At 60.3% G+C, this 24368-nt stretch overlaps 2 protein-coding genes across 24 annotated transcripts in view; one reads left to right on the forward strand and one right to left on the reverse strand.

Annotated features, from left to right (window-relative positions):
• The first annotated feature begins 635 nt into the window (after positions 1 to 635).
• On the forward strand, positions 636 to 24206 carry UNC13D (unc-13 homolog D). Of its 11 annotated transcripts, none has more exons than XM_022589577.3 (33): positions 636 to 952; positions 1070 to 1225; positions 1955 to 1990; positions 2198 to 2305; positions 2404 to 2463; positions 2553 to 2619; positions 2846 to 3026; positions 3427 to 3471; positions 3601 to 3669; positions 3853 to 3922; positions 4111 to 4215; positions 4298 to 4390; positions 4465 to 4568; positions 5804 to 5921; positions 6028 to 6152; positions 6292 to 6382; positions 6456 to 6512; positions 6599 to 6696; positions 6802 to 6853; positions 6956 to 7086; positions 7174 to 7294; positions 7655 to 7798; positions 7965 to 8063; positions 8178 to 8384; positions 8565 to 8633; positions 9667 to 9746; positions 12789 to 12894; positions 12969 to 13040; positions 13575 to 13658; positions 13754 to 13874; positions 14088 to 14211; positions 14665 to 14861; positions 15551 to 16253. In XM_022589577.3, the coding sequence occupies exons 2-33, from the start codon at positions 1109 to 1111 to the stop codon at positions 15670 to 15672; spliced, it is 3273 nt and encodes a 1090-aa protein (XP_022445285.1). In that variant the 5' UTR covers positions 636 to 952; positions 1070 to 1108; the 3' UTR covers positions 15673 to 16253. The 11 variants fall into 11 exon arrangements, with proteins under 11 accessions (XP_022445285.1, XP_089756189.1, XP_022445282.3 ...); XM_089900063.1 differs by lacking the exon at positions 15551 to 16253 and adding an exon at positions 21444 to 24206 and having other exon boundaries at positions 854 to 952; positions 2380 to 2463; positions 12720 to 12894; XM_022589574.3 differs by having other exon boundaries at positions 854 to 952; positions 2380 to 2463; positions 12720 to 12894.
• Positions 17296 to 24368, reverse strand: part of UNK (unk zinc finger) — a 34206-nt gene continuing 27133 nt past the window's right edge. For 8 of the 13 annotated variants that reach the window (XM_089900089.1, XM_089900084.1, XM_089900087.1 and 5 more), the window contains 5 exons: positions 24163 to 24337; positions 22845 to 23270; positions 20487 to 20668; positions 19607 to 19864; positions 17296 to 18773 (listed from right to left, as the gene is read on the reverse strand). In XM_089900089.1, the coding sequence (XP_089756215.1) occupies positions 18618 to 18773; positions 19607 to 19864; positions 20487 to 20668; positions 22845 to 23270; positions 24163 to 24337 (1197 nt within the window). In that variant the 3' untranslated portion in view covers positions 17296 to 18617. Of the gene's footprint in view, positions 18774 to 19606; positions 19865 to 20486; positions 20669 to 22844; positions 23271 to 24162; positions 24338 to 24368 lie in introns of those variants that run through there. The other 5 variants (XM_022589581.3, XM_089900091.1, XM_089900086.1 and 2 more) reach the window with 3 other exon arrangements.

Below are 24368 nucleotides of genomic sequence, written 5' to 3' on the forward strand. Positions count from 1 at the left end.
GCTCAGCAACTGTGCCCACCCGCTGAGTCCCCTGGGGCCTGGCACAGCCCAGCAGCTACTCTGGGTGGGAGGCGTTGGCAGGAGGGCCCAGGCTGGACCGGAGTTCCTGCGTCCCTGGCTGCTGTGCTCACCGCCTTGCCTCGTGGGAGTTAGAGGGCACGTCAGTGAAGGCCAGGCATTCAAGACTGGCCCCTGCAGTGTGGGCTCTGGTGCCACCCTCCTTGTGAACCCTGGGGCCGGGGCGGGTGGGAAACGGCCACCGTCCATGCCCAGGCCTGCACTCCCTGGACCCTGGCCTGGAGGGTGGCCCTGGAACCCTGTGGTGGAGCTCAGCGCAGCACCGAAGCGTCCATTTTCCTGTCCCTTCTGGGCCAAGTTGCCCTGTCAGGAGAGGCTAAGCAGTAGCCTCTCCAGCCTGTTCCTTCTGCAGCCCCGCCCAGCAGCTCCTCGGGTTGGCTGAGCCCCCTACAAGGGCGTTTGAAGGGAGCAGCTGCCCGACCATCCTTATGGGGGCCGGGGCCGTGGGGCCATCCCCGCCCCACGCAGCCTGGCCCTGTCACCTCGGTGGAATGTCACCTGGGGAGCAGAGCAGGTTGAGTGGTTGGCTGACAGCTGGGGAGACGCCTCTCCGGAGCCTCCACCCTGTGCCCTGCCCACCCCTACTCCGGGTCTGCGGCCGGTTCAGGGAGACCTGAGGTTGAGAACCCCACCGGCCAGGGGAGCGTCCCCCAGTCACCTGGATGCGGCAGGCCCGCTGCCCCCCTGCCCTCATGCCCGCTGCCCACGGCGCTGGACCCTCCCCAGGGCCCCTGTGGGAAGGTGGGGTGGGGCGGACCCGCCCACCTGGTCTACCTCTGCCTCCAGCCCAGCTGAGTTCCTCCCAGGATCCCAGCCAGCGGGAGGGAGGAAGGAAGGTGCAGGGGCCTGGGAGCCGTGGCCCCCCAACCCCAAGGTGGTGAAACCCCGACCTGACCCTCCCGTGACCCGCCCTTCCTTCCCCTTCCCTTGGCACCGGGTGGCAGCCCTGGGCTCTTTGCATAACCCTGTGGCTTCCCTATCTTCACCCAAGGCAGCGGCACCGCGGAGGGGAAGGGCAGGGCTGGCCACCATGGCGACGCTCTTCTCCCAGACCCAGCGGCGCCCTCCCCTTTTGCGCCAGGCCATCAAGATAAGACGCCGCAGAGTCAGAGATCTGCAGGAGGCCCTGCCCCACAGGGCTCAGGAGGTAGGAGGGACCTCAGTGGGGAGAAGAGCAGGCCTGGGTGGGGGGTCCCACCTCCTGTGGGCAGTGGCTGAGGATGTGTGCCCCTCTCCTGCCCACCCTAGCCTCTGGCAGAGCCTTTGGGGTCTGCAGAAGAGGGTCTGCCATGTGTTCTCTGGGCCAGCCTGGGCCTCAGGTCTGGGATCTGAGCCTTTCGGAGGCCCCTCCCTCTCGCGCCCCAACCCCAGCCATCCTCTGCTCCTCCAGTCCCAAAGACACCCACTCCACTAGGCAGGGAGTGTCCGCTGGGGGCTGGGCCTTCGGGGACCAGCTGAGCAGCCCCCAGGCCTGCTTGGCATGAGCCCCCAGTCTCCCACCTCTGCTGCTGGGCCTCACTTCCGCCGCCGGGGTGCGGAGCGGAGCCGCCCGATAAGCAGCGCTGTTTCCTCTGGGGAAGGAAGGGAGGTTGGGGGAGGTTGAGGCCACGGGCGCCTGCTGGCGCAGCTGAGCTGGCACAGCTGAGCGCCAATGGACCCGAGCCACGGCGGGCCAGGGGATGAGGAAGGTGGCCCGGGTGCCGGACCCCCGGGAGCCCTGCTGTGGGAACAGGTGTGCGGCACTGGTGGGGCTGGAGGCCAGGTGCTGGGGCCCCCTCAGCTCTTGGGGCTGGGCCTGCTCTGTGAGGAGCCGTTCCCGCGTCCGAGCCCTGGTCCAGGCCTCTGGGACACCTTGTCTTTCCACCTCGCTCCCCAGATCGAGCCAACATCCCACCACTTGTCCCCTGAGGAGGTAAGAATCGGAGTGTTTCCGGGGCGCAGAGGGGTGCTGGGAAGCAGCCCTGCATCCTCCCAAACACCCCCCCCCTCCCCTCCGCTGCGCGTGTGGACGCCTGGTCCCCACCTTGGGCATGTGCCGTGAGTGCCAGGGGTGGCTGGTGGGGCTCAGACCTTGTGGTGGGTGGACGGGGGTTCCCAAGGTGACCCTGCTGTGTCTCAGCGGGCCCTGCTCTACGAGGAAGCTCTCTACACGGTCCTGTACCGCCTGGGTCAGCCCGAGCCCACCCATGTCGGGGAGTCCTCTGAGCTGCTGCGATACCTACAGGAGGTGAGGCCAGCCCCCACTCCACCTGCCTCCCTGCAGCCTGGCCGTGTCCCCCCACTCCCACCCCGTGCCCCAAGCTTCCCACACTCCTACACCACCAGGCCTTCCGTATGGAGCCCAGGGAGCACGAGCAGATGCTGCAGCAGGTCCAGGAGCTCGAGGTAAGCCTGCCAGGGCTGTCCTGAGCAAACACAGGGGCCGGGAAGCCCAGCTCCCTCTGGGACTCAGGCCCCACCTCCTGTCGCTCCAGAAACCAATATTCTGTCTGAAGGCCACGGTGAAACAAGCCAAGGGCATTCTGGGCAAGGATGTCAGTGGTGAGTAGGCGATGGGGGGCCCTGAGGGCCTTCTTTCTGGCTCCTTCCTCTCCCCATCACAGCCTGTCCCAGAGCTTGTGGTGCAAATTCCCATCTCCCAAACATCCCCTGGGGCTCACTTTGGTGTTGCTGGCCCCTTGTCCTTGGAGCCTGGGATGGAGAGGGGTAGGGGGTGTTAAGGACTCTCCCTGGGAGCCTAGCCAACACCCCTCCCCTTCCTCCCCAGGGTTCAGTGACCCCTATTGCCTGCTGGGCATCGAGCAGGGGGTGGGTGTGCCGGGGGACAGCCCTGGACTCCAGCAGCGGCAGAAGGCCGTGGTGAGGCACACCATCCCAGAGGAGCAGATCCACCGCACCCAGGTCATCACCCAGACACTCAACCCCGTCTGGGACGAGACCTTCATCCTGTACGTGGCCCTGCCCCAGTTCCTACCCGCTCTGGGCCAGCAGCACTTCCTGGCTCGGGGGAGGGAGCTTGGTTTGACTGGAGGAGGAGCCTGCTCCCGAGGCAGGCAAGACTGACAGGAGGCCAAGCAGGACACAGCAATGGCTTAAATGCCACGTGCTGGTGGGCGGCGGAGGGTCAGACACATCTGGGTTGATCTGGGGGGTAGCCTGAAGCCTTACTTTAAAGGAGAGAGAGATGCAGTTGGGAGGGGAGGAGAATTTGCAGGGAGGGACTAAGACTTGGCAGTGGGTGATACTGGATGGCAGTTTGGGGGGGCAGGCTCGGGGCTGAGGTAGCCTGTGGCCTGGTCAGGGGTCTATCCCTCCAAGACCCTCAGCCATGCTCTTTTCTCACTGCAGGGAGTTTGAGGACATAAGCAATGCCAGCTTTCGTCTGGACATGTGGTGAGGAGCATGTCCCCCCCCCCATGTAGGGGTTGGGAAGAGAAGGGGGCCTGGAGGTGAGGGTGGCAGAAAGGGGTTGGGGGCTCCCAGGACACCCTCTCCGCCTCTGCTCAAACCTCACCCCACCAGGGACATGGACACCGTGGAGTCCGTCAGACAGAAGCTCGGGGAGCTCACAGATCTGCACGGGCTGCGAAGGTGAGGGCCGTGGGTTTCCCGGGGAAGGAGTCGGGGCTCCTTCTGCCCTGCCTCCACATGCATACTGGTTGTTGGGCTGCAGGCTCTCACCTGGGCCCAGGTGGCTGCAGGTAGGGAGCAGATTCCAGCCTGACCCGGTCAGGCTCCTGGCCCCTCTCCCTCACGGCACCCTGCCTGGAACAGGATCTTTAAGGAGGTCCGGAAGGACAAAGGCCAGGATGACTTTCTGGGGAACGTGGTTCTGAGACTACAGGTGAGTGGAGTGGGAAAAGGTTCCCAGGAGAGAGGCAGAGAGGGGGTGACGAGGGGATCAAGGGAGGGGTTCCAGGCCTGCACCAAGCGGAGCCTGGGGTCTGCCTCCCATCGCCTCCCCTGCCCCCGACCGGGTGAGGCTCCTGCGGCTCACAGGCATGGGCATCCCCTGCCTGCCCGGCCTGCCAGGACCTGCACTGCCGGGAGGATCAGTGGTACCCGCTAGAGCCTTGCACGGAGACCTACCCGGACCGTGGTCAGTGTCACCTCCAGTTCCAGTTCATTCACAAGCGGGTAGGTGGCCCGGCTGGGTGGGGAGGAAGGGCTGCACTGGGCGTGGGGTCCTCTGCTCACGGCCGCGCCGGCTGCCCTGCAGAGAGACACCGTGGCCAGCCGCTCGCAGCCCAGCTACACAGTGCACCTCCGCCTGCTGCAGCAGCTCGTGTCCCACGAGGTCACCCAGCACCAGGTACTGCCCTCCTGGGGCTGGGCAGGGCCAGGGTCTGCCTGTCAGGTCCTGACACCCTCCACCTGTCCCCTCAGGCGGGCAGCACCTCCTGGAATGGGTTGCTGAGCCCCCAGGCTGCCACCGTCCTCTTCCTCCACTCCACGCAGAAGGACCTGTCCGACTTCCACCAGTCCATGGCGTGAGTGCCCTTCCGAGCCCGAGTGCCCGAGGGCCGTCTGTGCCGCACCACCCTCTCCCTCCCTGCGTGCCCTCCTGCAGGCTGACAGCCCGAAGTCTAACCCTCAGGAGATTTCTGTTTGGGGCCCAAATTGTATTTTAAGTTTTGAGTCAGTTGCCGACTTTTAAAACTCTGGAGATTTGCTGTGCGGATTCACATCACCAGTTTCCCGTGAAAGCTTCGTGCTGGAATCGCAGGGCTGTCGCTTTGCTGGGCTGCACGTGGTCAGAGCAGAGTAGCGTGTCCTCCCCCATCCATCACAGTTGCCATCTGGGCGCTTCGTCCCCTGACACCACCTGAGTCCTTCTGGACAGTTGAGTTTGCCACCCTGGGCCCAGACCCCAGGGCCATTGAACAGATCTGTGTGCTGATGCTCCTGGATCCGTGTTGAGGGCCTGTCACCTCCCCTGAGCCTTGTTAGATTACGGGAATGCCAGGAAGGACACACAGGAGTTTGTAGATTTTTCCATGCACGAGAGGAGTAGGGGCACAGCCCGGGTGCTGCCAGGAGGAGGACTGAGAGTGGGAGCTGACACTTGGCATTCAGTAGGGGATCAGAAGGAGGCTGGCGGAGAAGGGCAGCTTCTAGGACCAGGGGCAGGTGGGTATTCCTGGATGGCTGTGGGGAATGCAGGTGAGGCTGGAGACTGGAGCAGGCACCGAGGGTGAGGGCCTCACTTGCCTGCAGGGCCTCAGCAGGGAGTGCGGCGCTGTATCCCCGCCTGGCGGAGGCCTGTCCCTGGGCTGCTCTTCTGCCCCAGCCTCCTTCGCCTTCCCTCTTGTCTCAGTTCGGTCACCTCTGTGAAGTCTCCCCTCGACTCTCTGAAGGGATGCTCTAGCTGAAGTTTTACGTGTACTTGAAGGCTCGAGTCTCCAAATCTGATTTCTCAAAAGAAGCAAGAAGTCCTGAATTTTAAAATCACAAATATTCTAATTTAAGAGATGGACAATTCATTTACATGTTTGAAAAGCACTAATGGGAACAAAAACAATCCTGTGGGTTACCTTCAGCCACTGGTTTTCAGCCTCTGCGGGTCGATGGGGATCCCCAGGAGGCTTTGGGGTGGGGGTGGGGTGGGGATAACGCCGCACCACCAGCCCCTACCCCACCCCCACCCCCTCCAGGCCAGGCCAGGTGAGCTGTGAGAAGGAACGTGCCCCACTTGGCCAGGCTGAGGGCTTCCTGTCTGCCACAGGCAGTGGCTGGCCTACAGCCGTCTCTACCAGAGCCTGGAGTTCCCCAGCAGCTGCCTCCTGTACCCCATCACCAGCATCGAGTACCAGTGGATCCAGGGCCGGCTCAAGGCAGAGCAGGTGGGCTGGGGCGGGGCGAGTGGTGTTGGGCAGGCAGGGCTCAGGGAGCGGCTCCCCGGGCCCCATAAAGCAGCCCCCGCCTCACAGCACCGTCCTGGCCCTGCAGCTGGAGGAGCTGGCCGCCTCATTCAGCTCCCTGCTGGCCTATGGCCTCTCCCTCATCCGAAGGTTCCGTTCTGTCTTCCCCCTCTCCGTCTCCGACTCCCCAGCCCGGCTGCAGTCTCTCCTCAGGTCAGTGGTTACCCCCCGCTTCAGTGGAGTCGGGGACGGGGAACAGCTGGGGCACCTCTGGGGTGGGGAAGCCTGCCGGCGGAGTGAGTGGGGGCTACGGGGCAACGGGCATCTTGCACACGGCTCTCTCTCCCCACAGGGTCCTGGTACAGATGTGCAAGATGAAAGCCTTTGGAGAACTGTGCCCCGAAAGAGGCCCCCTGCCCCGCCTGGTGACCGAGGCACTGCAGGTATGGTGCCCACCCTGTAGGTGCGGTGCCTGGGCCCAGCAGCCCTCCCTGCTCACTGTCTCTCTGCCCACAGACTGGCACCACTGAATGGTTCCACCTGAAGCAGCAGCAGTATCAGCCCATGGTGCAGGTGAGGGGGCTCGGGTGAGGAGGTGGGTGGTGGGACAGGATGCTTGCCCCTCAGAGCCCTGCTTGGCTCACCTCTGCCCCTGCCAGGGCATGCTGGAGGCGGGCAAGGCCTTACTGAACCTGGTACAAGACATCATTGGCGACCTGCACCAGTGCCAGCGCACCTGGAGCAAGATCTTCCATAAGTGAGCAGGCGGCCGGGCTGGGAGGCAGTGCAGCAGGGGCTCAGAATGGGGACCAGAGGGACCCCGCTGTGTGCCACCAGGTCACACCTGCTGCCTTTCCTCCAGTGTCCTCAAGATCGACCTCTTCTCCATGGCTTTCCTGGAGCTGCAATGGCTGGTGAGCCCCACCAGCCCCCCGCCCCATCCACCCATCGCGTCCCAAGGCCACAGCCCTCTGCCCTGGCTCTGGAGCTCCGCCCACCACGCCTTCCCTTCGCAGGTGGCCAAGAGGGTGCAGGACCACATTGCTGTGGTGAGCGGTGCCATGACCCCGGAGATGGGCGAAAGTCTGTTCCAGCTCTACGTCAGCCTCAAGGAGCTCTACCAGCTGGGCCCGGTCCTCTCGGAGAGGTGGGCAGCAGACTGGCTGCAGGGAGAGGAGGGCCCGAAGCCCGCAATGGCCCCGGCTTTCCCCAGGCTGACCCTGGCTCTCCCCAGGGATGGCGTCCTGGCCCTGGATGGCTTCCACCACTGGTTCCAGCCGGCCATCCCCTCCTGGCTGCAGAAGACGTACAGCGTGGCCCTGGAGCGGGTGCAGCGCTCTGTGCAGATGGACGAGGTGGGGTTGGGGCCTGGACTAGGGGCAGAGTCCCACATTTCGGGGTGTGGCTCGCAGCTCTGCCAACCGTGTGGCACGTGCGGAAGTGGTTAACCAGCTTTGAGCGGTGCTCTCGAGGCCAGCTGAGTGCAAAATCCTGCCTCCTGTTATATTGGGTGGGGGGGACTTGGTTTACATGCTGATCCCCGCAGCCTGGGGGGTCTGGGCAGAGCCCTGCTTGTTCACCTTGCAGCCCCCGGCCCAGCTCTGTGCTTGCTGTGGCTCTATGAGCCCTGGATGCTTGCAAGTGCAAGTGGGGAGGGAGAGCATGGATTTGGCCAGCCTTGAGCCCTCCTTTCTACACACTCCCCCGTCTCCTAGCTGGTGCCCCTGGGTGAACTGACCAAGCACAGCACATCGGCTGTGGACCTGTCCACCTGCTTTGCCCAGATCAGCCACACTGCCCAGCAGCTGGACTGGCCTGACCCAGAGGAGGCCTTCATGATCACCGTCAAGTTTGTGGAGGTGCAGCCTCATTCCCACCCCACGATTTCTCCCAAGTTCTCATCCTAGCAGCCTCCAAAAGCCTATGTCCTAAATCCCCCAAGTCACTGAAATTCCTTTGCCTCCCCCCGCATCTGCCTCTCCTCGGCACTCCCCACCCCCATTGATCACGCCCGCCTCACCCCAGGACACCTGTCGGCTGGCCCTGGTGTACTGCAGCCTTATAAAGGCCCGGGCCCGTGAGCTGTCTGCCGGCCAGAAGGACCAGGGCCAGGCAGCCAACATGGTAAGGGCCAGAGCTGGAGGCTGAGGCTGAGGCTGGGCCGGGGTAGGGGTGGAGCCTGCCAGTCCTGGCACTATTCAGGAAGCTTGGCATCCCTGTGCCCACGCCTGCCTGCAGCTGTGCGTGGTGGTGAATGACATGGAGCAGCTGCGGCTGGTGATCGGCAAGCTGCCCACCCAGCTGGCATGGGAGGCACTGGAGCAGCGGGTAGGGGCCGTGCTGGAGCAGGGGCAGCTGCAGAACACGCTGCATGCCCAGCTGCAGGGCGCCCTGGCTGGGCTGGGCCATGAGATCCGCACTGGCGTCCGCACCTTGGCCGAGCAGGTAATTTGTTTGACCCGCAGTGACCCCACCCCACCCATCCTCAGCCTGAAGTACCCTCCAGCAGGACTTGGGCCAATGTCCAGCCCCCTTCCCTTCCTGAACCTAAACTCGGGCCCCAAGCAACCTCTCCTGACCCCCGACTCACACCCTGGCCTCCCTCCTACCGTTTTGTGTCTCCAGCTGGAGGTGGGCATTGCCAAGCACATCCAGAAACTCGTGGGCATCAAGGAATCCGTCCTGCCTGAGGATGTGAGTGGCCCTCCCTGCTTGCTGACCTTTGCCAGCAATGTGGGTCAGGGATTGCAAAGGGGCTTAGGGTGGGCAAGGGGCTGAAGGCCATGGGGTGTCAGAGATAAGTCCCCCAGACTTGGGCAAGGAATGCTCCCTCCTGGCCTCGGTTTCCCCCTTAGATGCTAAGACGGTGGGGTTGGGTCATTCCACGGGCTCTCCCAGCACTGACAGTCAATGTGGGAGCTGCAGTGGGGGAGGCTTTAGACTTTGCAGCCAAACAGCCCTGGGCATGACTCCTTCTTAGCTGCCTACTAGCGGAGCTGTTCTATTTATATAGGTCAGCTGACCTCAGGCTCGTCATCTGTCAGCGGGGATAATAATTACACGTGTGATTGCTTGGGAGCATGCTACTCATTAATTCATCAACTATTTAAGCACCCACTTTGTCCCAGGTATTGATTTAGGCACTGGGGATATATATCAATAAACAGTGTGACAAAAATCCCTGCCTTCCTAGAGTTTTCATTCTAGTAGAGGAGGTGAAAAAAGAGCTAAGTAGATAACTATAGCTATAGCTATTATTAGAACTATACATATATGTGTGTGTGTGTAAACATATATATATGTATACACACACATATCATATGTTAGTTAATGATAACCCCTCAAGAGAAAAATAAAGCACACAAGGGAATGGAAAGCGTCACAGGACTGTATTTTAAGATAGTGGCCAGAGGAGGCCTTACTTGGAGGGTGACAGCTGAGTCAAGACCTAAAGGAAGGAAGAGAAGGAGCCATGAGGATTTCTATGGGAGAGAACAGCATGGGCAAAGGCCCTGAGGCAGGACCAGGTCTGGCAGGTTCAGGGCTATAGAAAAGGCTATACTGTCTCCAGTGTGGCTGGAGCCGACTGTGGTCAGGGGCTGGCTCTGCACACATTCCACAGATGCGCAGGAACGCTCCTAGCCCCGTTTCCTTTCCGGGCCAGGGCAAAGGCATGGGGGTGGGACCAGAATGGGCCAGAACCAGATGTGCTGCCTCCCCTCCCCAGGCCGTTCTGCCCCTGATGAAGTTCCTGGAGGTGAAGCTCTGCTACATGAACACCAACTTGGTTCAGGAGAACTTCAACAGGTCTGCAGCCGCCGCCTGCCCTGTGGCGCCCCCTCACCTCCACCTCTCCTCCCACCCGCCCCTCCTTCCCGGCCTCAGCATCCATCCTCAGGGGAGGGTGCAACCAGACTCTCTTAAATGCTTGCTCCAAGGGTCAGGGCGCTCATGGCCGCACAGTGCTATCCATTTCACCTTAGGCTGAGCTGAAACCTGTCTGTCCTCTCTCCCTTAGCCCTGGGCTGCGTCTGCGGGAGGCTGCAGCTCTACCCTCCCTAACGTTACAGGCAGCTGGTGTTCCAGGGGAACTTCTCGTTAGGGTCTCTCTCAAAACAGGGCCGAGCACACTGGGCAGCAGTGGGTAGAGGTCAAGGGGGCATGGGCTCTGGACGACCTGGATTCATACTCCAGTTTCACTGCTGCTTGGTGGGTGGCCTTGAGCAGATTACTCAAGTTTTCTGTGCAGATGGTCATGGTTCTGGCCTCTACTGAGGACTAAATGAGTCATGTGAAGCGCTGAGAGCAGTGCCTGCAACAAAGGAAGTGGTTGATGACTGAGCTGCTGTGACGACGGTGACGGTGATGATGACAGGTCCTCCACGTGGGGCTGCTGGCCCCCAGAGTTCTGCTCCTGGCGGGGCAGCGGGGCCTCAGACACCCACCTTCTTTATTTCCTAGGCCAGAGAATGCCATTAGTTCAGCTCTAATCTTCACACAAAATAGAGTTTAATCTCCACTAAGACAGGAGTTTAACGTACCACTCACTGCCTCAGAACATTTAGAACGGAGTCTGTGCATAATGAACACTTAAGTATGGGGACTAAATTAACTACTTTTATTTTTTTTTATTAATTTATTTTACTTATTTTTGGCTGCGTTGGATCTTCGTTGCTGTGAGTAGGCTTTCTCTAGTTGCAGTGAGCGGGGGCTACCCTTTGTTGCGGTGCGCGGGCTTCTCACTGCGGTGGCTTCTCTTGTTGCGGAGCACGGGCTCTAGGCGCCGGGCTTCAGTCGTTGTGGCACGAGGGCTTAGTTGCTCTGTGGCATGTGGGACCTTCCCGGACCAGGGCTCGAACCCATGTCCCCTGCATTGGCAGGCAGATTCTTAAGCACTGCGCCACCAGGGGGCAAGTCTCCAAATTAACTACTTTTAGTATGGACCACCCAATTTTTTTCTAAACTTTAAAAAATTTTTAGACCTCCCCCATTCTTTTTTTCTTTTTCTTTTTTTGGCCACACTGCGCAGCTTACAGGATCTTGGTTCCCCAACCAGGGATCGAGCCCACGCCCCCTTGCAGTGGAAGCGTGGAGTCTTAACCACTGGACCACCAGGGAAATCCCTAGACCTCCTCCATTCTTTCTTTTTTTTTTTTTTTTTTTTTTTTTTTGCAGTACGCGGGCCTCTCACTGTTGTGGCCTCTCCCGTTGCAGAGCACAGGCTCCGGACGCGCAGGCTCAGCAGCCATGGCTCACGGGCCCAGCCGCTCCGCGGCATGTGGGATCTTCCTGGATCGGGGCACGAACCCGTGTCCCCTGCAACTGCAGGCGGACTCTCAACCACTGCGCCACCAGGGAAGCCCCATTCTTTCATTCTTTTAATATTTATTTTTATTTACTTATTTATTTATTTATTTATCTTGGCTGTGCCGGGTCTTCATTGCAGCATGCGGGCTTCTTAGTTGCGTTATGTGAACTTCTTAGTTGTGGCATGCGGACTCTTGGCTGCAGCACGCGTGAGGGATCTTAGTTTCCCAACCAGGGATCGAACCTGGGCCCCCTGCACTGGGAGCATGGAGTCCTACCCACTGGACCTGGACCACCAGGGAAGTCCCATCCCCCCATTCATTTTTTTCTTTTTTTTAATTTATCTTTGGCTGAGTTGGGTCTCCGTTGCTGCGCACAGGCTTCCTCTAGTTGCGGCAAGCGGGGGCTACTCTTCATTGCAGTGTGCGGGTTTTTCATTGCAGTGGTTTCTTTGTTGCAGAGCACGGGCTCTCGGCATGCGGGCTTCAGTAGTTGCGGCGTGTGGGCCTGGTAGTTGTGATGCACGGGCTTAGTTGCTCCGTGGCATGTGGGATCTTCCCGGACCAGGGATTGAACACGTGTCCCCTGCATTGGCAGGCGGATTCTTAACCACTGCACCACCAGGGAAGTCTCCTGCACCCCCATTCTTTTTTTTTTTTTTTAATTTATTTATTTATGGTTGTGTTGGGTATTCATTGCTGCACGCGGGCTTTCTCTAGTGGCGGCGAGCGGGGGCTGCTCTTCGTTGTGGTGCGAGGGCTTCTCATTGCGGTGGCTTCTCTTGTTGCAGAGCACAGGCTCTAGGTGCACGGGCTTCAGTAGTTGCAGCACAAGGGCTCAGTAGTTGTGGCTCGTGGGCTCTAGAGCACAGGCTCAGTAGTTGTGGCTCACGGGCTTAGTTGCTCCGTGGCATGTGGTATCTTCCCGGACCAGGGCTTGAACCCATGTCCTGCATTGGCAGGCGGATTCTTAACCACTGTGCCACCGTGGAAGCGCCCCACCCCCGTTCTTAATTACACATTTTTTGTGCTTATCTGCCTGACTCTACTTTGACAAGTGAAATTTCAGTTATTTCAGGTTATTAGGATGGACTGTGGCTTGGTTGCTATTTTTTTCTCGCCGCAGGTAGTACATGCTTACCCATGCTGTGTGCTGAGATCCTATTCATTTTGGTCACTCCCATCTTGACTCATGATTCTGTCATTGGGGGACCACCCTCCTGCTCCTTTTTTTGTTGGGGTTTGTTAATCCTAGTGAGAAGGATCCTTCACTAGCTTCCGAGACATGTTGGATAGGACTAGGCCTGTCTGCCCCGCCCCCTGCCCTCCTTCCCTCAGCAGACCAGCCCTCCCTCCCTCCCCTGCCCGCAGCCTGGGCCCCAGTCCCACCAGTGAGGCAGGTGGAGGGTGGGGGTGGGGAGGCACTGGCGAACGGGGGTGGGCCTGGGTCCCACGAGGCCTCTTCTTTCTCAAGAGCATCTCCGCTTCCTCCTCCTCTGTCCTTCTGTCCTGTGTCCGGCATCCCTCTGCACGGGCACCCCAGCCTTCTGACCTTGCTGTGGACCCACACGCTCACGGTGCTGGCGGAAGTGGCCGCTTCCCAGCGGAGCTGCCCTCTGGCTTCTAGCAGGCTGAAGATCGCACTACAGGTAATAACACCAGTGACAATAAAATCCCTGGTGGGAGAGTGCCTGGGGGTCACCTCTGATGTCTCGCCCCCTAGAACCTGGAGATCTGCTTCTACGCAGAGGGCTGTGGCCTGCCGCCCGAGGCCCTGCGCACGGCCACCTTCCAGGTAGGGGCCTTTTGGTTAGCTGGTGGTGTGGGGAGCCTGCCTTCCTGTGCTCACCTGTGTCCAGGACCAGCTACGTGATTTACAGGGCTCAGCACAAAATGAAAATGTGGGCCCCTTTAAAAAAACATAATTGAGGGCACCTCTCTGGCGGCCCAGTGGTTAAGACTCCGCGCTTCCAATGCAGGGGGAGCAGGTTCCATCCCTGGTCCGGGAACTAAGATTCTACATGCTTCGTGGCACAGCAAAAACCGAAAACAAACAAACGCCCCCCCCACCGAACCAACAAAAAACCCCTCCACGTGTGAAGTTCTTCTAAACACGGTTGGGGCGGGGGCGGCTTTGAGACACACCTGTGGAGCCCACCCTGTCGGTGCCTCTGGCTGTTGCCAGGGCAACCCTGCCTGTGGTCCCCCAGCGCCCAGTGCTTTCCACTTCACGTTGTCGTCTCCCGTTGGCTGCAAGCTTCTGAAGGGCAGCACTGGGCTGCGACTGTGTGACAGTTCAAGTGACTCCTCAGCTGTGCCCCATCCCCAGGCTCTGCAGAGGGACCTGGAGCTGCAGGCGGCCTCCAGCCGGGAACTCATCCAGAAGTACTTTTGCAGCCGCATCCAGCAGCAGGTGAGTGCCCCTCCTCCGCCGCGCGCGCTGCGCGCCTGGAGCCCCGCCTCGCCCGCTCAGCCCCTGCTGACGCTGCCCCTGCGCCCCGCCCCCAGGCAGAGACCACCTACGAGGAGCTCGGGGCCGTCACAGTCAAGGCCTCCTACCGCGCCTCCGAGCAGAAGCTGCACGTGGAGCTGCTCAGCGCCTCCAGCCTGCTGCCCCTGGACTCCAATGGTGAGTGGAGGCTGCCCCAGCCACTCTCCGTGTCCCCACTCTGGTCCCCCGAGTCCCCGGGGGCTCTGCTCGTCCAGCCTGAGCACTGGGTGCATTTCTGATGGATTACCAGGAGGGGGCAGTGCTGCTGAGCGGGGCACAGCTGCTGGCGTGGGCACCGGAGGCGGGGCTGGGATATCCTCGGCCAACGTCCCCTCCCCGGCCACTTGCCAGGCTCCAGCGACCCCTTTGTCCAGCTAACCTTGGAGCCCAGGCACGAGTTCCCTGAGCTGGCCCTCCGAGAGACCCAAAAGCACAAGAAGGACCTTCACCCACTGTTCGATGAGACCTTTGAATTGTGAGTGGTCCCACTAGCCCTGGACCCGCCTCAGGCCTGCTCCTCCCAGCTGAGGCGGGCCGAGGGGCTCCCCTCAGAGGACTGGGCTTGAGTCCCAGGGAGGGAGCACTTGGGACAAGTGTTTGCTGGCACAGGCCTCAGACCTGCTCCCCTGCAGGTGGAGTGAGGCTGCTGGGGAGACTCCTCCCAGTCTGAGTCCAGTTGCTTTCAGGGAAGGGTGCTGCCCCTGAGGTCCTCTGTTCCACCAGTCAGGCGGGCCTGGGTACACAGGGGCCCCTGGTTTAAAGCATCGGCCCACAGTCAGAGCAGGCATCATGGCGTGTGGCCCAAGGTACACCAGGCTGAGAGCTCTCAACCCTAATCCCACGCGTCTGGGTGAGCCCGCGTCGGGGGCTGTGTGGCCACGGCAGCACGTGGGGCAGGCAGCTGAGCCCGGCTCTGACCCCCGCCCAGCCTGGTGCCTGCTGAGCCGTGCCAGAAGGATGGGGCGTGCCTTCTGCTCACGGTGCTGGATCACGACACGCTGGGGGCTGATGACCTTGAAGGGGAGGCCTTCCTGCCGCTGTGCTCGGTGCCGGGCCTGACGGGGACTGTGGAGCCCGGCGACGTGCCTCAGACCCGCCTGCCCCTCACCTACCCTGCACCCAACGGTAGGCCTGAGCCCTGTGAGTGTGGGCCCTGGCCCAGCACTGGGAATACAGGGGAGGGGCAGCCGTGAAAGGCTCAGGGGCCCCCAGAGGCCGAGTTGGGGTCAGAGGAAAGCCTCCTTGGAGGCGGAAGCCTGTGGAGCCAGCCTGGTGGCTTGTGTTGCTGAGATCTCGCGCCTGGTCAAGGACCAGTGGAAGGTTAATTTAGGCCAAGTGTGTGCGACTCTCTCTGGTGGGATAAGGTCACCAACAAGTTTGCCTGGGGAGAGGGGCCATTTCTGTGCCCAGGGGGCACGTTCTTGCAGAGCAGTCCCCAAGCTTGATAAGAGGGGTAGGTCTTGTGTTGGAGCGCTCACGATGGGTCATTTCTAAGCACTGGACATATGTTAACCCTCAGTCCTTACAACCACTCAGTGAGTCAGGTGTTATCGCTACTCTCCGGATGAGTAAACTGAGGCACGGATTGGTGGACCGGCCCAAGGTTCTTGTATGAAAAGGAACAGGCACGTCAGCCTCTCGCGCCGCAGGTGCGCCCCGCTGCCCAGGCGTGGCAAACGCGTTTCCTGCCTCACCTGTCAGGCTGTCTTGCGAGCTTGGCTGGTGTGGGCCCATGGCTAATTTCTGGAGAATAGGGCAGTGCTGTAGCCCCTGCCACTCCCCGAGTCTGACCCCCCAAATGCCTCTCTTTGCAGGGGATCCAATCCTGCAGCTGTTAGAGAGCCGGAAGGGGGACCGCGAGGCCCAGGTGTTTGTGCGGCTGCGGCGGCAGCGAGCCAAGCAGGCCTCCCAGCACGCCCCGTGGCCAGGGCGGTAGCAGCGGGGCTTGGGTCCCTGGGAGGCCTGTGTTCCCCCCACCACAGCGCAGCCCTCCCACCTGGCCTAACACTCCAGGAGGGCCCTGCAGGTCGGGGGAGCCCCAGTGTGCGGGGTTCCCGCTGCCAGAGCCGGGGCCCGCAGTGATGGGGGCCCCATTCGCAGTATTTATACCCCCTGCTTCCTCCCCTCAGCCCCAGCCTCAGCGTTCTCTGCCAAATCCAGCCCCTGGGGGAGCGGAGACAGCTGTCTGCACCCCTTCCCCCTGCTCCCCTCGTAGGGAAAAGCTGCTCTGGCAGAGGAGGGGCTCAGCCCTTCCTCTCCTGGCAGGCCTGTTCCAGCCACTGAAGTGGGGGGCCAGGTGCCTTGGGCCCTATTCTTCAGCAGCCATAATGGAGGGAGCCTGGGTCCTCTCCTGAGGGAGCTGCCAGCACCCAGGCTAAGGAGCCTAGAGCCCTGAAGGGGTGAGAACTGGTGGGCAGTGGGGCTGGCACAGTTTGGCTATCTGTGTCTGCTGAGGACCGCTCCTCCTTGGGACAGTACCTAGAAATTTTCTTAGCGAAAATAAAAAAATTAACAATACATCGTCCTCTTACTAAACATACTGTTGGCTTGCAGCGGGGCCTAGGTTACAGCCAAGCCATCACAAACCCCTCCTCAGCCCTCAGGAGAGCCTGGGCTGCCCCCGACTCTGGGCCCCAGCCCACCGCGCACTCCCCGTTACAGAGCAGTGGGGTAGATGTGGAGGTAACTGACGCAGCAGCAAAGCCTTCGAACAAAACACCACCAGACGTATCAGGTTCTGTCGCCACTGCCCAACACAGAAGCCTGGCACTCATGGGGGCACCCCATGAGTGGGGGGGGGCCTCCCAGGGGTGCAGGCTGAGGCTGAGGGGCTGCTCTGAACAGCAGGGCTTAGAGGAATGGGGCCCCAGACCTGCCTGGGGGAGTGGCCCATATGCTGGGAGTCAGAGCCTGAGGCTCACTTCTCATTCCAGTGTGACTGTGGTTGAGTCACCTAACCTCTCTGAGCCTGCACAAGTATGATGAATGGGGGGAGGTCAGATAAGACCATGTCCAAGGCTTCTTTCAGCTCTGCTCCTCTGAGACCCATACAGAAAGCCCACAAGGTGTGTGTTTTCCCACCCACCTAACAGGCCAGCTAAAAGCAGGGGAGGGGAGGTGGCTCAAAGGCTCCCTCAGGGGGCAGGCCCACCTTTCTTTCGATGCTTTTATGAGTAGGCACTGTCTGTTCCTCTGAGAAGCTACTAGGGGCCTTGTTGTCTTTTGGAAAACATTAAGTATACCAGTTGCATCTGACGATAGAGCTCTGAAGAGCCCTAGGGCCTGGGAGGTCTCTGGGTCCAGGGCTTAAGGTCCCCATCCCATCAACCCCAGCAGGCCTGCGTCGGAACACTCAAGCTCTGTCTAGGAGCCCGGAGCAGCCTTTGGGCCTGGATGGGCCCAGAGTGCCTCAAGGCCTCTTCAGCTATCTAGCCACACCTCAGGGGTCAGGCACGAGCCTTTCCCATGGCTGAAACCTGGGCTGGGCTGGCTGAGCTGGGCCAGAGGCCCTCCTTTAGGGCCCAACTGTCCCTCACCCAGACATAAACAAGCTACCACCGCAAGTTCATATTTTATTTCCAATACGTTTGGAGCTTTGATTTTTGCGTTTTTGTAAAAAAGTTTTCACTTAATTCGTTGAAAGCCCTTTCGTGCTGAGCCCAAGGGGGCGCCTGGGCCGGGCCAGACCCTTTGCAGCCCTCTTGCTCCCACCCCAGACCCCCAGTGCTGGGAGTGGGGTGGCTTCCCTCTGCCCACTCTGCCCTCCCACCCCCTGCTGCATCTCTCTGTACAGAACAATTTTAAAAATGGAAGCTAAGACACAATATACATCGGACAGGCACGCACACACATGCACACAGGCGTCTGCTCCAAACGGGCAGGACGTCAGCTGCACTCAGAGAGCACCAAGGAATGCATACGGAGCCCCTCCTGGGGAGGAGGGCGGGGCCTGAGCCCCACCTTGGTCCTCACAGTCCGCAGCTCCTCCCCACCTATTGCCCTGCTAGCTGCCAGAGGGAGGGGTGGACAGCACGGAGGGCTGTGCAGAGGGGAGACAGCTGAGGGCAGCTGGGGGGTGATGGAGAGGGCAGTGCCAGCCTGGTAGGTCGCCCTGGGGCCAGGGAGGCTGCTCTAGGAGCCCGGGGGTGGGGGGAGGACTGGGGTACACCCCCGGCCTCAGGTACCTGAGGGGTAAAAGGCCTGGGCTTTGCCCCTCGAGGAGCTGCAAGAGCCCAGGGTTGGGAGTGGGGCTGGCCCCACGGCTTTGGCCCACCAGCCTGGACTAAACACACGCTTGGTAACCCTAGAGCTCGGCGGGCTTGGATCCCCCACGCTCAAGCCTCACAGCTGGGAACCAGGTCTGGGCCCAGGTCCTCCACACCCCTGGCTCTCGCCCTGGCCTGGGGAAGTGGGGTGAGCAGGGCCTGCCCTGAAGGCTTGCCCCCCCCCCCCCTTGGCCCCTTCTAGCTTTCCACCCTTCCCTGCTCAGGCCCCAGGAAGAAGTTAAAAATAGTTAGTTCCTACATAAAAAAGAGGCTGAAACAGATTCCCTGCCAAAAGGCTGGTGGGAGAAGAGGGGACTCTGTCTCTGCAGTGGGAAAGGTAGGGAGCGGGCAGAGGGAGGACTGCAAAATAGTTTTTTCTCTTAAAAAGTGCTTGGTGAGTCTGTTTAAAGTGTGTGTCTATATCCACGTATAGATATACACACAGACACTGTTCACACACTGGCCGCCCACGCACACCTACACACATACAGAAATGTATACATAATCATATACATATACATACATACATACATACATACATACATACATACATATATATACTTTAAAAAGTCCTAGGGGAGAAGATCTGAGCCAGGCCGGGGCCAGGCCTGCAGGGTCACGACTGGAGGGCGTGGGCCCGGCCTGGCTGGCAGACGGGGCACTCACTGCCCTCGGCACAGAGCTCACACAGCACGGCGTGTTGGCACGGCAGCACCGCTCGGTTCTGCTCCTGACACTTAAGGCATTTCACCGACTGCATGTGGAACACGGCCTGCGGGGAAAGGGACATCACGGTCACTGGCCCAGCCCCACGTCGGACAAAGAGCTCCCCCAACTCTCACTGTAGCCCCTTGGGGTGAGGAAACTCGACAGTGTGCTTACAGGCCCCAGCTGATAAGGAGGAGGGCAGGGCCAGGGGGCTGGCTGATCACCTCAAGGCGCCTCATCTCTGCTTTCAGCTGCAAGGCCGAGTGGGGCTGAGTCGGAGCTGTGCGTGTGGGAGCGGGGAGGGCCAGGGCCGCTCTACAGCTCCCAGCCGGACAGGCTTTCCCTCGCACAAAGGCTTCTGCCTCTTGTCTCGTTTGACCTTATAATGACCCTAGGTCCCCAGTGAGAACTGTGGGGTCTGGAGAGGTAGTGACGGGCCCGAGGTGACACGGCTGCCCAACGAAGGGAAGTATACTCTTCCCACTGTGCCGCACTCCCCTGGGGACCCAGAAGGGCACCGAGGAATGCAGACAGTAGCCCTGGGGACCTAACCATTCTGGAATGTCCGCTGGCGTGTGCAGAGCTCACAGGAAGAGAAGTGGTCAGGATGAAACTTAGGGCCCAGGCGTACTAATGCAGCTCAGCTCAGTGCCTGCCCTCGAAAGTGCCAGGGGTGGGCCCTGGTGCCCATCTACCTCCAGGTTTCCCACCTCCCCAGTGAGTGACTTTCTATTCCGAGCTCCTCTCCAGCAGGCTGGCATTTTGTGTGAGCTCAGCGGGGACAGAGGCTCTTAGGAGGGTGGGCATCCCTGGAACAGCAGGGACCCATCCAAGTCCAAGCACTGGCTGAGCCCACTGTACCTCCCCACCCTGTGCTTCCCAACCTCCTAAGCTGACCTTGTCCACTTGCTCCAAGTGAGCCCGCAGCTGCTTCTGCAGAGAGTAGAGGGTGGAGAGTGAGAGGGCTTCCAGGTCGGGGAAGGTGGGCAGGGCCTGCGGGTCGGAGGCCGAGTGCAGCCGCTCCAACTCCTCCTGTAGTTTCTTCACCTGCACCTCCAGTGCATCTCGCTGCTCCCGGGCCAGCTCGCACTCAGCGCCTGCCGCGCTGGCCCGCTCCCCGGCCTCCTCTGCCTCCTTCTTCCAGGCATCACAAGCCTATGGGCCCAACACGCAGCACCTTGTCATGATGGCCCCCCTGCCCTTGCCCCCCACCCCAAGAGTGCATCTCTGGGAGCCCGTGTGGGCCACTGTGGCTGCGGGGCCTGCGGGGGAGCTGGGTCAGGTGTCTGGCAAGTGGGGCAGGGAGGAGGGCTGATGCTGCCTGCAGAGAGGAGAGGTTTCAGGACCTGCAAGAGACCCTCTGTGGGCAGGGAAAGGGGCTGAGCCCAGCACAGCAGGGGAGCACCAGGCAGAGCTGGCCAGCACCTCCAGGGGCAGCCATGCTGTGGCTGGACATAAGGCCCATCTCAGAACCTAGAACCCTGGACCTAGAGCCCTGGAGAGTCAGGGCTTCTGGGCAGAAGCAAGCAGTGCTATGGGCCCAGACCAAATAAGCAGCTCACAGAGGGAATTCCAGGCCTGGGATACCAGCCACCCCAGGGTCTTGACCGGCAAGGCAAGTTTTTCCACAGGGGGAGAGAATAAGCCGAACGGAGTTTCTGCTCTGTTCTCCAGGACCCCTGGCCTCCCCCAGCCCCCGTACCCACTCTGTGTAAGATGGATGGGCTTGGGCTAGATGCCACAGGCCCCGGGAAAGGCGGGTGGGCGGGGCCAGTACCTGTCTTGCCTGCTTCCAGGACTCCTCCCACTGCTTGATGGTGCCGTTGGCTTCATCTAGCTCTTGCCGAAGCCGGGCCAGCTCGGCAGCCCCGGGCCCTGACAGGAAGGCAGGGGAAGTGCCCGGGGAGAAGTTTCCAGAGGCAAAATGCTCCCAGATGCTGCTATTCATCCCATTCAGACCTGCCCCAGGAAGGCGAGGAACATCAGAGCTCCGAAGAGCTTTGGGCTTGGGCCTGGCCCCCGCCCTGTCCAGCCCTGCCTGGGGGCCTCCAGAGGCTGGCTGTGCAAGGCTCCGGCAATGTCAGGCTGGGGAATTTCACAGGGATGCGCAGGCGCCACCTGTTACTCATGAGCTGCTATTTGACTTTCGAGTCTCAGCATCCCCGTCCGTAAAGTGGGGCTCCCGTCACCTGCCTCACGAGGTGAGTCAGGGGCCTTGGGAAGTGCTGTAGGGAGAGCAGTCTGGGAATGTGGCAATTTGCGAGCCCAACTTCACTTTCAGCCTAGAGAAAGGGGAGCCTTCTTGCACCCTGATGTGAGGCCCAGGAGGAGATTCAGGAAAAAAGACTTGGGTCAAGAGCCTCAGATGATGGCAGAGCTGGAGCCGGAAGAGCACAGGGAGCCCTTGGTCCATCCCCCTTGTTTACAGTGAGGAAACGGACATAAAACATGTTGCCAGGAATCACAAAAACAGTTACATGGTAGAGCCAGGACACAGCCAGGGCGTCTGGCTCCAAAGGCCTACTCTTTGCAAACAGCTAAGCTGTGTGCTCATCCACCGCCCCCTTCACCCACTCATTCAGCAGGTGTTTAACTAACACCACGTGCCCCTGGCTCTGTGGCCCCCAGGACGGCCCCTGTCTTCTGAGGGAGACCTATATCCACCTCTGGCCTCAGTCTGCCCACACACATCATTCTAATGACTTCTTTCTTGCTCCCTTTCCCACTAATCCAGCCAGGGTGTTCTAGAACCAAACGGATTTAAAAGAGTCTGTCCTCCAAGCACCACAAGTGCACCTACATGACCAACGTCGTCCTGTATGGAGATACGAGGCTCTCTGCCCTGTCCTGGAGGCGAGAACTTGGGATCCCTGCTGAGGCAACCCTGGCCAGCGGCAAGCTCCACCTGTGCTTCTCCTCCCGCTCGGGTGGCATTTCCTCTCGTGGAGAGGAGCCACTTCCTCGGGGAGCCCCACCCAGGTTAGGTCCCTCTATTATTCTGAATCGCAGCACCCAGCCTGTTGCCTCCACACGACAGTGATGGTCTCTAAGTATGATGTAATGCCTGGGCGCCTCTGCCTCTCCCGAGAGACCGTGGCTCCATGCCAGCCGGGACTGCTGAGCTCACCCTGTATCTGTAACTATGTGCGGAAGGAAGGAATGCGCGGCCAGTAATAGGGCTGCAGTCAAGATACCTCCAGAATATGGGCAAGCCGACAAACCTAACAGCAAGCACCTGCGCCGACAGCAGCAACACCAGCGGTGAAGGTGCACCTGCGCCGACAGCAGCAACACCCGCGGTGAAGGTGCTGCACCCATCTTCAGAGACATTAGGGAAGGACCCAAAGCTGCTCAGAATGTCAAAGGGCAGCTCAGAGGCTCAGGCTCAGTGTGACCAGGATGCCCAGCCCCCTCAGGGAGGGTGTTTCTGATCTCCTTGAACAGCTGCCGGGGGAGGGGGCAGTAGGAGCAGCAGGTGCTGCTGAACGAGAGGCAGCAGGTTGGATGTCTGTTACTTCAGCAGACGTTCGCACTGGCCCCACGCACACACGCAGGTCTCCACCCGCGCTTCTGGACCCTCTGCTCTGACGTGCCCTCCAGAGCCCCTGGTCCACACAGTTCTAACGCTGGGTTCAGCCAACAGCCTTTGGAGCTACAGCTGGGTCTGCTTGGTGTTTCTGCTGGACAGGGAGGCCGCCCTGCGCCAGGGCTGAGCCTGTTCAGACTTCTCCCTTGGCCCCGAGGAGCTCTGGGTGACTAGGCAGAGCCGCCACACTGGCACGGAGAGCAGACCTAGGCCCTGGCAACTCTGAGGCCACACTTCTCACTGTGCACTGGCCCAGGGCCTAGCACTTCACTCATGTTATTTCCTTTAAGCCTCACAACCACCACACGAGGTGGGTGCTGCCATTATACCCATTTCACAGAGGAAACTAAGACAGAGAGGCTAAGTCACTTGTCCAGGTTCACACACCTCAGAGAACCGTGGAACCAGGGCCTGACTCGCCTCCGTGCCCGGAGCCCCTACTCTAACCTCCACTCTGCACTGCCTCTAGCCGTGGACAAAATGGCCAAAGGCACTTTCCACAAGCCCAGATTCCTGCCCCAGGCCTTAGAGAGCCATACCCCCTCTTACCCAAAGATCCATGTGATGCTGACGTCCCCAAAAATGTGTTTTCTGACTGGCTCAGGTGGCCCTGGGGCTGCTGCAGGAAATGCGAGGAGAGGCTGACAGGAGGGGACGGGGATGCTGAGTGGAAGGAAGCAGAGCTGCTCAAGGAGCCAGGGATGTTCACGGGTGCGGAGCTCTGCAGCAAACTGCCGCCTGCAAGAGAGGCCCAGGAGCGTGGCCGAGTGAGGGGGCGTGGCCGAGTGAGGGGCGTGGCTCGTCTGCCCACCCCCGGGCCAGGCTGGACCCCAGGGGCCCTCCCAAGCCATCCTGCCCACCCATGCCCAGTACCGATTGTGATGCTGCCTGGGTGGGGCACCGTGCTGTTATCGAAAGTCTTCTCTAGGGCAGCTACCCCAAACTCGTTCAGGTCCAGGTCATCCAGGGCAGACTCTAGAGACAGAGTGACTGGAGTGTGAGCCTCCCAGCCTCCCGAGGGCCCACACAGTCCCGAGGTTCCAGGCCTCACCTCCTGGACCCACCTGCCCTTTACTGCCTCTACTCTTGCCCCTGCCTCATCTTCGAGCTCAGTCCCACTGGAGCTGTGCTCGCTCAAGCCTCTGCTTGTGCCTGGGCTGTCCCTCTGCCAACACCGATCCCCTAGCCAAGTCCCGCTCAAATGGCTCTCCTTTCAGAAGCCTTCTTCGATACGCCCGGGGGAAATGAGTTCTAATCCAGCTGACGGAGGTCTTGGCCCCTGGCGTTACAGCTTGTGTGTCTCACCCCTGAGCTCACTGAGGGCAGGCAGGTCTCTGGACCCTCAGTGGCTAGTGCACAGTAGTTGCCCAACAAATGTCCACTGCGCTCTGAGGAACTGGACTGGGAGGGCAGGAGCAGCATGTCTTCATCTCTGTCACCCCAGTGCCTGCAGGAGGACCTAGCACAAAGTGGCACCCATAAATGACTGCTGAAAGAGAAGGGCAGTAGCTTCTAACGACCAAGAACTCTAAGGACAGCTGTGCAGGTTTTTCACAAGGATACCTAGCTGGGGTTGAATGACGTATGTCGTGGAATGAGACTGCACAGACCCATGGGAAGAGGCATCTCTTTCTAATCTGCACAGAAGAGCAAACTGGAGGGCTAATTGGCTATAAAGGCTAGTCTTGGCTCTACACCTTGGGCTCATGTTCCATTTAGGTCAAAGGGCTCAGAATGCCCACCCTCTGACTCTCCCAAGACAGATGTCTAAAGTGATCAGTATGCTGGTTTGAGTCTCACTCCAGAGACCTAGTATCTCCGACTCCAGACCTGCTCCTAGACTTAGCAACAGAAATGGCCCAATTACCTATGACCGACTCTACCGTGTCGCTGGTGGGGTAGAAGGGCAGAGCATTTGCATTCATGCCAGGAACACTGCTGGTGCCGGCGGGGCTAGGGGGAGTAGCTGCTAGGCTGGAGGTGATACTAGAAGAGATGCTTGAGGTCAGGGGGCTGCCCACAGGGAGGATGCCCAGCATATCCTGCAACGAGAGAGTGAAGAAGAGACATAGT

The sequence above is a fragment of the Delphinapterus leucas genome, chromosome 19 (assembly GCF_059928025.1).
Source record: "Delphinapterus leucas isolate spDelLeu-1000000601 "Yukka" chromosome 19, BTC_Dleu_Yukka2, whole genome shotgun sequence".
NCBI lineage: Eukaryota > Metazoa > Chordata > Mammalia > Artiodactyla > Monodontidae > Delphinapterus > Delphinapterus leucas.